The sequence below is a fragment of the Patagioenas fasciata genome, chromosome 2 (genome assembly GCF_037038585.1).
Source record: "Patagioenas fasciata isolate bPatFas1 chromosome 2, bPatFas1.hap1, whole genome shotgun sequence".
NCBI lineage: Eukaryota > Metazoa > Chordata > Aves > Columbiformes > Columbidae > Patagioenas > Patagioenas fasciata.
In genome coordinates this window covers 146,998,396-147,010,728 of record NC_092521.1, presented here as the reverse complement: position 1 = coordinate 147,010,728, position 12,333 = coordinate 146,998,396, and the positions used below count along the sequence as shown (strand labels likewise).

The following is a 12,333-nucleotide window of genomic DNA, read 5'->3' as shown; positions in this document are numbered from 1 at the left end:
GTGACTTGTATGCAGTCAAATTCAGTAGCTAGGTGGTCAGACATTATTTAAATATCCAGCATTAAATGGCCTTTATCAGAAAGCAAATCTGTCTGGTTTGTATATTATTCTACTGGCAGAGAGATAAAGTCCTTATAGACATAGAGGGCACTAAAGACTGCTGCAGTCTTATTTGAATGCCTGTAGAATTTGATAATTACACAGTGATGAGTGTAACTTCCTGTTGGTAGAAGGAAATTTGATTTAGAAAGTTCATTTTATCTCCTTGATTCGGAAATGTTGTGAGGGGAACAAAGGTATAAAGCCTGTGTTGAACTTGGGAAGACACTAGTGCTGTATTTTTTTTCTGTCTTGGACATGAAACTTATTTAAAAGGCTTTTTGTCCATTATTAAAAGAAAACACTGTGTAGAATAATTCTACTCATTTGTTTGTAATAAGTAAGCACAAAAAGGGGGAAAAATCCCTAAAATTTCAATAACAGAAGTGTATATTTGAATAAAAAATACAGCTTACCTACATTGATAAAATGATCCAAATAATCACGCTTGCTTTTCTAGGAAATAGTATTTCTTGTTGACCTGCAAAACTATATCTATAGTATGCATATGCTTGATGACTTTGTGGCAGCCACTTTTTTGTACAAAATCAATAGCTTAGTATTTGGCAAATATTTTCAAGTCTACGCACTTGAGTGGCTTTGTGCTTTTAATAATTTGATTAGTCAAAATAGAAATGTTCTCACTAATTTGTATGGTGGAATCTTAATGTTGCATTAAATTAGTTTATACTAATCAGTTAAAAAAATTAAATGTCAAGGGAGGATTAAAAATTGAGAATCTAATTAAAGCTTGAAAGTATAGTAGCTTGCTGTGTGTATCTTGTGTCATTTTTTTGCTATGTGTAGTGCTGAAAAGTGTCTCTTGTGTATAGCTGCCTTGGCTGTCGAAGAGCTTGGCTTTGAGCGATTTCATGCATTAATTCAGTAAGTAATATGTTGGAACATTTAAAATACAATATTTTGAAGTTACACTAATATTCACAGCCCTGAAAGGAGGGGGTGTGTTGGGGAGCTTTTTGTGTGTTATGCATCAGGTTAAACTTTAATTTCAAGTTTTGGTTTGGGGGTTTTGGTGGTTTTTCCATGCATTTTGCCATTTAAAATGGAATATTATTTTGCGCGTAAGCATTAGGCTTTAAAATAAAACGGGAGCAATGTAATGTGCAAAATTGGCTGAATAACTTGTGCATTTCAAGCACATGAACACAGCTAATTAAGAGGTACATTTAAGATAAAGATGTTAATCGCAATTTTTTATACTCAGTCTTCACAGGTGATTCTATCTGAAATACTTGTACTATATATGCTGAAAAAAATGTCAGCTAGTATTTTTCTTTATTTGAGACAGCGTAAGAAACATTTATAAAAATGTTTCAGATACAAGAATGAATTTTTGGTTCATACTTTAAACACTATTTTCTTTTTGTGGTGTAAATGCAGAGCTTACAGTTCGAGTGAGTTTATCTTTAAAGGTAACAGCCTTTTATTTGCACAGTGAACAGTTGTAACCGTTATACAAATAAATCCCCAAAGAGGAAATAAAAAGCAGCACAATTAAAAAAAACTCTTGAGGTGGAAAATGTTACTAATTAGAACTGAAATAATTGCTTCTTATTGTATCAGTAGTAGTTACAGTTTGTTCTTTTAAGCCCATTGTCATATGAGGAAAGAAGAAAGAGGAAAATATAACGTTTTTGTAACTTTACCTCACCCCTTGATCTTTGGACTTGTGGTACCCACTTCAGTTATTTTTCAGTCTGTTCTCAATGAGAGTGAACACTCTGGCATACACCTTCAGAGCGAGCTGAGTGATGGAGTTCAGAACTGACTTTGCCTCCTATGCCTTGTATACTCCACTGATAATGTAGCTTAAAAATCTCAAGTGTTTGTGAGAGTAAACCCATCTATGGATATATTTTTGTAGATGTTTGTTTCTTTTTTAAACAAGACTTACTGAAAGTGTCCAAGGAATCAAAAAGTAAATAATATACCTGAATTTGTGTAAGATAAGCAGAGAGTGTGATCTAGTTTGTATTACTCAATAAGAACTAATGTTTGTGTTCTGAAAAGCAGTATTTAGTTCTAAATATCCCAAGAAGTAGAAAGTGTATTACTTCACTGGAATCGTGATGAATCTCTTCCTTTCCTCTGTTTTTATTTTGCTTTTTTCTTTCTGATGTATGATCACCTGGTGTTACAATATCATCCAGGCAGCAACCCTATTGTACAACCAGTTAGTTTCCGAAATGTTTATGTACCACTCATGGTTTTAAACATTTTGTGTTTTGCTGGAGTCTAACAAAAGCAAATATTAATGGGAAAAGTAGTAATTACTCTGAAGGCCTGAAAGATAGTCTTACCTGCTTAAGTGGAAGTTTTTCTCCACTGTTTATGGACTGAATGTCTTTTAGAACATACAGTACATAATGCAAACATATTGGTGACATGCAGTCTATTCCCAATTTCAGTAACTGTTTTGTAGAATTACTGGTTCAAGCCACTTGACTCTTTCACAACTGTATGTAACTTTGTAGTTAGTGTTTGCATATAGAAACTATGTTCATTTTTGTACGTTGCCCAGAATTATTTATCTTCTGATGGGTAAATACTAATGACTCTGTGACAGTTATAGTAACTCCAAAAGAGCTGCTGCGTCATTCTGTATGTAACACCTGTTTTACTCTGCTTTTTACTTGGACATTTTCATGTCGTGTGTTAATAATTCTTGGTTTTGCTCTGTGACACTATTTGAATGCTTTATTTAAATACACTTTCCTGTTCTGTTGGGTTTTTTGTCTTTAGCAAACGAGCATTCAAAAGCTTCCCTGAACTAAAGGCTGCAGTTTGGGATCAATATTCAGTGTGGACAAACAGATTTGGAGTATTGCTCTTTCTGTATTCTGTAATACTGACAAAGGTTTGTGGATTGTTTGATATTTTATGTGTGTGTGTGTGTGTGTTTGGTTTGTTTCTCTGTTAAGAGAAAGTTTGATCCTGTAACCTTTTTTTCTGTAAAACGTGAACACTAAACTCAACCAATAAAATAAGTCAAATCTAGATACGTGAATGAATTGGTATCTTCATTCGTGTTGCAGTACATTTCCAGCATAAAAACTTGAAATGCGCCATCTTCTTTTGTTATCTGGGCAATTGTCAGGTTTCGGAAACATCCTCCCTTCTATATTCCTACCATCTCTTATCAAGAGAAACAGTTGTGTTTAGGTATCAATTAATGTAAGAGCATCAGCCTTCTATGTTTTGCTATTGCATTCTGTTGTTGTAAGTGTTGCAGTTCATTCCTTAAAAGAGCAAAAGTATTTGTAATTTTTTCTGCAGGGTATTGAAAACATAAAAAATGAAATTGAAGATGCAACTGAGCCATTGATAGATCCTGTTTATGGTCATGGAAGGTAAGCTGCAAAATATGGTTGCTACCACTTAGATGAGTGGGATACTTTTTAATGTTTCTGTAAACGATCATTCTTTTAGGAAATTATTGATGTTACGACAAAGATTCGATTGCAACTTTACAATAGCTAAACCCAACACTTAATATAGCATGCCTTTTTCACTGCTTACTCCATTTAATGCATCAGTTATGAGGAAATGCTTCTGTTGCTGAATTTTTAAAGGAATAATTCTCAAATTCAGGACTACATATATCAAGTTGTTGATGGAAAAAAATTGAGATCATATTAGCATTGCTGAATTACAAATACACACTGATTAAAGGAATATAGTTAGAGAATGTCTGCATAACTGTCTGGGCAATACAATACTTTTCAAATTTGATAGAGATAACCACTATTTCAGAAGTAAATTGTATAACCATTTTAATAGGCTCTTTCTTTCTGTTATATAGCCAAAGTTTGATTAACCTCCTGTTGACGGGGCATGCTGTTTCTAATGTGTGGGATGGAGACAGAGAATGTTCAGGAATGAGTAAGTTGATTCTAGTTTATGCTTGTTCTTAATTTTTACATTCTGTGAGATGCTGACCTACAGGTTTGGAGTATGCTCTGTTTCTGTTTTGAAAGTCTCCTTGTTTATTGTCCTTTGATTTAAGCAGACTTCAAATGGAAATAAAACATCCTTGCACTGAATCTTTGATCAGTGAATGCAGGATTGTCAGCTACAGGTTGAAATAAGGTACCTGATGGCCTGGATGGTGAAAGGGAGGGCAGCCTCTGCAAGTTAGGAAACTTGGTCAATATACTGCAGACAGGGCACAATTCAGAACAGCCACATTGGGTTAGAGAAAGAGACTGAAGGGAACCCAACTAAATTGAGCAAAGTCCTGCACCTGGGATGGAAGAAGCATATGCAACAACACAGGGCAGCTCTGGCTGACTGGGAAGCAGCTTTGTAGAAAAGGACCCGAGGTTGCTGTGGGCAGTAGGTTGTACGTGAGTCATCAGTGTGCCCTTCTGGCAAAGAAGGCCTGCTGTGTCATGGGCTACATGGGGAGGATGGCAGCCAGCAGGTGGAGGGAAGTGGTGGTTCTTTCCCTCCACCTGGCTCTTGTGAAACCACATCTCTAGTGCTGTGTTCAGTTTTGGGCTCCGCAGCTCAAAAAATACATTGATGTTGTGGAGCAAGTCCAGTGGAAGGCCACTGAGGTGATTGGGGGCCTTTTGTGTTTATTGCATTTCATCTTACAGAGAAGATGATCTAAAAGCAGGAACACTTTGAATTCTGAAAGTGTTCATATCCTCTCTCCCACTGCTATGAAGTCTATCTCAGGTTCATCAGCGTGCTTTTTACAAGGATTTTCCATCATTTAAGTCATCACTGAAAATACTGACTTGAACTGAGGTTCAAGACAAATCCATGCAAGACCTGAATTGAAATGCTCTGGTTTGACAATGAACGAGTAGTATAATCTCCTTTGAGACTTTTTAGACTTCCACCCGATTATGACTCCATACAGGCTGTACTTTAGCATCAGACTTCTCGGAATGTCTTTTGGATATTATATGTAACTCTTCTCATCCCTATTTGATAGACTTCTTATACAGGGTTTTTAGATTGGATTATTGCAGTCTAGTATTGATGAGCCTGTACTGGCTGCCTTTTTTTTTTTTTTTTTTAATTGATTACTAATTCGAGACCCTTTGGAGGTTAAAATCATCCTTTCTCCTGGGTTTTTTCCACTAGGCTTTTTTGTTGTTTTTTGTAGGGTAAGTGCCTTGTTTTATCTTTCCTAGTCTTCTGACACCTCCTTTATTTTTGATATGTAATGTAATCATGAATGGTTCAGAGACTTATTTCGTCTAGTTACTTAAGTGTTGTATAGTAAATTTCATTAGAATCATAGAATAGTTTGGATTGGCAGGGACCTTCAAAGGTCATCTAGTCCAACCCCCTGCCATGAGCAGGGACATCTTCAACTACATCAGACTGCTCAGAGCCCCATCCAGCCCGGCCTTGAATGTCTCCAGGGATGCGGCATCTGCCACCTCTCTGGGCAACCTGGGCCAGTGTTCACCACCCTCATTGTAAAAAATTTCTTCCTCATGTCTGGCCTGAATCTCCTCTCTTAGTTTAAAACCATTACCCCTTGTCCTGTTGCAACAGGCCCTGCTAAATCGTCTGTCCCCATCCTTCTTATAGGCCCCTTTTAAGTACTGAAAGGCTGCATAGGATTTGCAGGCTTAAACATGTCTGTCTTATGTACAGTTATTTTAGCCAATTTTGTTGTTTTTTCACAGCTGGCACCGCTGTCTCATTATTAGTCTTCTTGAGTATACGTCATTTACCTTTCTGTGAATTAAAACAAAGATGACTTTGAATACTTGCTGCAACTCTCACAGTATTGTGTATTTTCCGAATAGGGCAGGAGTTACTAATTGGAATTGTTCTTGGCCACCACTGGTACAAATATGAATGAAATTATCCCTCTTCTTCAACTATCTACATGTCCCCCATTAAACCTTTCTTCTTACTCTAATCTCTTCTTTTACCACAGTTATTCATGGTAGGAGGGTATGGGGAGGTGCATATTTTTTCTCCTTTTTGAAACATTGTCATTCTTAGGTGAAGTGTAGCAATTTAGTATGAATACAAATAATGCTGTAGTTGCTTTTTCTTAGTGCCAAGACTTTGTGGTGTTTCATGTTGTCACTAGGTGGTGGTATTTGGATACAGTTGGTAACCATGTTATTACATTTTAAAACCCTCATTAGTTTGAGCCTGACTGGTTTTTAAAGGCTCTGGTTTTCTTCCTTTTTAGACATTTGAGTACTTTGCAAAAATACTTTAGAAAAAAAAGGAGAAACTAACTTTCTGACAAGAGGCATACACACTCATTTTCTTAGATGATATTTGGTGTTACCAGATCTCTTTCAGGGGTGTTTTTTCTGTGGGGTGAGGATATTCACAGGGATTAACTTTGGTTTAGGACAGCTAGTCTCCCTTTGTTTCCTCATAAGTCATCTGAGGGTGATTATTGCTTTTGCGTCTGTCTTGTCTGTTGGCTAATTCTGAAGGAGACATGGGCAGACCAGTGACTACAGGCTGAAGTTGGTCTAATAGGTTTCAGATGTATGATCTCTGTAGCTTGACTACTGGCTAGTCAGGACATTCAGACTCTACATCTGCTGCTGTAGCCAAGATCCCAGCTCTCTCTCTAGTTATTGGACAGAGTTCTCATCTAGTTGTCTGCCAGGGGAACAAAATACTTAAATAATCTGATTATTTTCTGAGTAGTAAATTTTATATGTGACTTTGCTGTTCTGTTCCAAGCATCAGGTCCTGAATCTGAAGCCTTTGTTCAGCAGACTGAACTTTACACTAATTTTTGTTAATGGTTAAGAAATACATGTGATGTGTTAAAATTATTTCTTTAATGTACTATTGTTTACTTCTGCCATTCGTTTCCTTTCATTGCACATATAAATGAACAGTATCTTTCTGAATGAACGAACAATATCTATCTGAACAATAACTATTCCCTAGCTTGGAGGATCCTTCACTATTTTTTTTAACTGGACTAGCTCTCTTGCCCTTGGCTCAAAGAAAGGATGAACTGTCTCAGTGTACAGCAATTTATAGCAACACAGCTGTAAGTCAGTGAGGTGATGGGGTTCTGCAAAGTATTATCTGTGCACCCCCGAATGTTTTAATTCCAAGCAAGTTTGAAGATAATCCTAATCCTGGAAAGCACAGCTTCAAATCAAATAAATATTCACTGCAAGTAGAGCCTTTAAATAGGTATAGCTGACAACTCTAAGGAAGGAGTTTTACTTCCGGGCCACAAAGGCAGGGAACAAACTAGTGCTTGGGAGTTTTGTTTTTTTGGAGTTGGGTGGTTTTTTGCTTAATAGTAGAGGATAAAGTTAATCTACTACTGTAATAACTGTTCTACAGTGTTGCAAAATTCAGTGAGGTGAACTTGAAGCTGGTGAAGGAAGCATGGCATACCATGTCTGCTGCTGGGAGTTACAGTGAAATGTAGAACTGATTTCTGGAAGTCCAGAAATCTTTTAAATTTAGAACAGTTTCTTTTATTTGCTATGGTTCTGAGGTCCATGACTGATCAATGTTAAAAATATAGTTGAGAATTAGTGTTTTAGAAGGAAACTTTCAAATACAGAAGTGAAAGTTCTCTGAAAAAAGGAGATACAGATCTTGTTAAATTGATTGAGGTAGATGTTCCCATGTGTATTTGCATGATCAGGTATGTGCTGCTCTTTGTTTAGACAATGTTTAGGGATTTAGCAGAGCTGTTTTGAGTGGACAGTACTTGCACTGTTCAGATCATGTATAAGCCCAGAGCTGCTTCAAATACTTATGATTATAACTAGTTTCTAAGCTTGAATTTTGAAGCACTTTCTCATTCTTAATTAGAGAGCCTCAAATAAGGCTCTGTAAGTGCTTTTCCAATCTGTTGTATGTAAGTATTTCAGCTATTTTTGACAGCTGTGTGTTTGAGAGCTGCATGATACATTAAGTGGAAGTCAGTACAGAAAATCAAATTGAGTGAATAATTTCTTTCCTACTAATAAAAATGTTATTTGCAAAATTATGTTTTATTATTCAGAATGTGAAATGATTAAGGTAAATATAGCAAGGGAAGTCTTAAAAATTAAAAAGGGAAGGAAAGAAAAATACATACATGCATATATACTTTTTCCCCCTTCAAGATAGCTGTTTCTCTTAAATTTTTCTGTGAATAATTTTGGTGTAATTTACAAGTACTTCATCTAGTAATAAACCCAGCAACTTTTGAAACCATGCCTTTGGGTCTTCTTATTTTATAAAAGGGGAAATTATTAAACCTTTGTAGGTTTCTGACTATAACTTGATGTTTTACCGTTGTGGCTGAAACTGCATGACTTCTAAAATTGTTGTTACTTGACCAATTTTCGAATTAAGAAAAAATGGCTTAAAAGAGGGTTCGCAGGTTGTTTGGGGTTTGTTTTTTTTTAATAATTTTTCTGGTTTGTTTTGCACAGAACTTCTTGGTATACATAAGCAGGCAACAGTAGGCTTTTTGACATTGATGGAATCCCTGAGATATTGTAAGGTAAGCTGTTTTCTGCATCATTTAAAATGCTTCTTTTATTAAGATGTTGTGGGCTTCTTTAACAGTGTTACTAAAAGCTACACTGTGTACAATTGAAGATATTAAAGAACTTCCACAGTTTGTTCAACTTCAAATTAAAACTGCGAACAATAATACAGGTATATAATAAAATTGTTAAATGCATCTTATTGAGTAAATGTTGTTTGATAATATTTGAATAAGAACGTTGTTGCACCAATGTAATATAGCTAGTTAGAAGCCTATGTTTTTGCTAAAATAAAGCATATTGCAAGTTATGTAGATGGTTATGAAACTGTGAAGTCCCAAAGTGGCTTGTGAACACTGCGGTTTTGTTTTTTTTTTATGCTATCACTGCTTTCCATTTAAAATAAATAGCCATAAGTAAAAATGGTAAAACTACTATTAAGTAAATGTGTTCTGAATATAGTATATTCAAGACTTAAAAGTTACTTTATGTATTCATCTGTGAACATCTGTGACTGAAGTGCAACCTAGTTCATATAGTTTCTTCCTGTTGTGACACAGAATTTCTTGATTTAAGGTTTTTATTTGAGAAATTTTGTGCTTTACAAACACTACTTTTGAAACAGCATTAATACTCTAAATTTCAAAAGGCTTTTGGTTCTTTCCTTCCTTTTCAATCAAGAGGATAATGCAGTTTGCAGAGCGCTGGTGTATTGACTGTAACTAACTGTCCCTTCATTTATTAAATAAATGTCGATTCTGAATGGATTCATCCAAAACCAGTGGACTTCTACCTTGTTTAGCATCTGATTATAGTATTGTTAAGCACAGGAGTACTTACTCCTGCGGAGTTTGAGGCATGTCTTCAAGGTTGGGATAAGGGATGTTGTTACCACTTTATCACTGATGTCTTATTTCAGTTAATTATCATAAGCTATGTTGTTTTCCAAGTCAAACAGGAATCAGTGATCAAAATTAGAATCTCAGTATTTTACACTATTTTGTCATTTTATTGGACATTTTATTTCAGTTTTCAGAGCAGTTGGGACTTCGCTAACTGAATTATCACTAACTTGATCAGTAGCTAGATGAGTTTCCTGGATGTGCTTTGTGTTTCTGATTTTGTTGCAACTTTTTAGGTTGGCTCGTATTTGAAGTCTCCAAAATTTCCCATTTGGATACTTGGCAGTGAAACACACCTCACAGTCTTTTTTGCCAAGGTATGTTAGATGTGATTTTTGATAACCTCAGGCACCTCATAAATTCAAAGTTCAGATCTTGCTACAATGTGAGTTTCATGTGGCTTTAATGTAAAAATGTAGTCACCAAACCTTTTAATTAAGCCTTCCCTTGAGGACAGAATTGTTCGAATGGTTTAATGATATCTCATAAATTTTAGTGAAGTCTTTTGTTCTATCTTAGTTTATTGGGCTGGGGAAAGGGTATGCTTTAGAATACCATACCTGGGATAAATACTGTCTTCAATTTCTATAGTGCAAGAGAGATATTAAAAGAAAATAGTTGTGTGGGTGCCTTTTAGTGACAGTGATTTCACAAATGTTAATCTAGATCAAAAATAGTTATCAGGACTGTTATGATAATTTCTTATATTTATTCTGTCAGTTATGTACTGTAATCTGTGGAACATACTAAATGCTCTTGAGATGAGTTTTCTGAGGAAACAATTTCTGTTTTAGTTGACGATTGTAAATTGTATTCCTTACTTTTTAAATTTGTATAGAACATGTGTTTCTGATTAAAAGTATTAATTGAAACTTTAAATGGTACTATTAGTATTTGTTAGGAATGAACTTTCCTGTACTTAATATCTTAAAAGTGAATGAGTATTGTAGGTACAAATCTTTATAATAATTATGAGAATACATGACAAAGGCATAATTTCTTGAGTTGTTGGATTTCCTCAAAGAAAACTTTGACCTAAGCTTTAAAAAGAGGACACAAAACCCATGAGATTTTTCTTGTAAAAAAACCACCACCAACAAAACAACAAAGAAAAAACTCAACTCCACACAGTACATTGGAAGTTTATGTGTAGCAGTATTGTTTACCTTTAAACTTAAATTTTAAATCCTTTAATTAGTCTGTGTTGCACATTTTATATTTTATTGCAGTTTCTGATACAAATGCTATACTAGAGCTTCCCTGAAATCCTTGTGTCTGATAAATGCTCTTTCTTCCCTACACCATGGTAGCAGAAGAATCCTTATCATCCTTTGAGTGTTTATTTTCTGCCTTCCTCTCTCCCCAAACAGTCTTTCCTAGTAAAGTTTTTTTAATTTCAGTTTTGAAATTTTATCCACAATTTTTCTGAATTATACCCTTGAAGTCAGTACCGGGTTGTACAGGTAGCAGTCTGATGCAAATAGGCATAATTACTCCATTGTACAAGTCAAGTGTACCTGTCCAGAATGTTGTTATATCTTCTGATGTTTTGTGTCTATGGTGACCATTTCCAGGTAGAAATCTATTTGTAGTGCTCTTTCTTTTGAGAGGCTGAGGGCTATTTGCTGGGTTTAAAGTAATGTGGCATCAACATCTGGTGCCTCCAATGCAGCTCGGTTCCTCTTTCTTCACTGAGCTCCAGTTCGGTTGGGGAAAGTGTCAGCTTCTGATTAATATCTTGGGTACTAAAAAGCAGCAAAAGGAAGCAACAGGCTTGGCAAAGAATTTCCCAGAATTGTTTTTATTAAAGAAGTGGGAGCTGAAGATGTGTAAAACTTCCAAGAGTCCTTGAATATATAGTTTGCACATCTGACCTCGGCCTTTCTAAAGTGAGGCTTGGTGAGCATTTCAGGTGGAGCAGAGATGTCAGGGTCACTGGAAATAAGAATTTTGTCAGCAATCCATTATCTTATCTGTTGTAGCTACTTGCCAAAAAACTACAGGAAGAAACTTGAATTCATTGCCAATGGTCAGTCAGCAACTTGTTTAAGTGGTGTGTGTAGTTATGTAGATGGGGCTTGATACTGAGAACATAACTTCAGCTTGATGGCAAGTTTGATTGCATGAGAAAGAAATCTTCAAAATGAAACGAGGAAGATGGAGTCTGGAGCCAAAAGCAGTGCAGATTCAGTTTGAAAAAAAATACAGCACATGATTTACAGGAGCCTACACCCTTACGTTTGAAAAGAAGAATATTAGGCAATTAAGCAGAATAGCAGTCACTTTTGTCATTAGCTGAGTAATTTGACCTAGAATCCTAGAAAAAAGCAGTTGTCTTAGGATACTGTCACCATGGATGAGCAGCGTGGGGAAATTAGGGAATGGGACATAGCTGTCTTGTGCACTTCTCTCGAGCATGGAGAGTCAACAAGCAGAAGAGTTTACTTAAATTCTGCATCCCACCCCACTCAAAGAAAGTTGGCTGCTGTTCCCTAGTGCTCAGGTGCTTCCCTCAGATTTCTGCATTTGAGGTGGAGCACAGCAATAAACATTGTCCTCCCACCATCCACTTTGATTTTCTATCTCAGAACATTTTGAATTAAATACTATAGACATCTATTGCTGTGTGCCAGAATATATTTACATTAAATGTGGACCATTCTGCTGGAGTTGTGACTTTCAAAGAAATGTTTTTCAGTCATACATTCTAAAATGCATAGATCTGTCTGTAGCTGCCATTCTAAAACTTTCTGCATTTTCAGTGGATTTTAATGAAGGAGCAAAGTGCAGCACAGGATCTTTGGGCTGAAGATCACACTTATAGCTTAAAGTGAAAATAAAAATAAATTAGCTGAAGC

At 35.8% G+C, this 12,333-nt stretch overlaps 1 protein-coding gene across 3 annotated transcripts in view; it reads left to right on the top strand.

Moving 5' to 3' along the window:
* Positions 1-12,333, top strand: part of MINDY3 (MINDY lysine 48 deubiquitinase 3) — a 53,656-nt gene that overhangs the window by 13,189 nt on the left and 28,134 nt on the right. For all 3 annotated transcript variants that reach the window (XM_065832888.2, XM_071805182.1, XM_065832890.2), the window contains 6 exons: positions 933-984; positions 2,863-2,977; positions 3,397-3,470; positions 3,923-4,002; positions 8,517-8,587; positions 9,712-9,792. In XM_065832888.2, the coding sequence (XP_065688960.1) occupies positions 933-984; positions 2,863-2,977; positions 3,397-3,470; positions 3,923-4,002; positions 8,517-8,587; positions 9,712-9,792 (473 nt within the window). The remainder of the gene's footprint in view (positions 1-932; positions 985-2,862; positions 2,978-3,396; positions 3,471-3,922; positions 4,003-8,516; positions 8,588-9,711; positions 9,793-12,333) is intronic.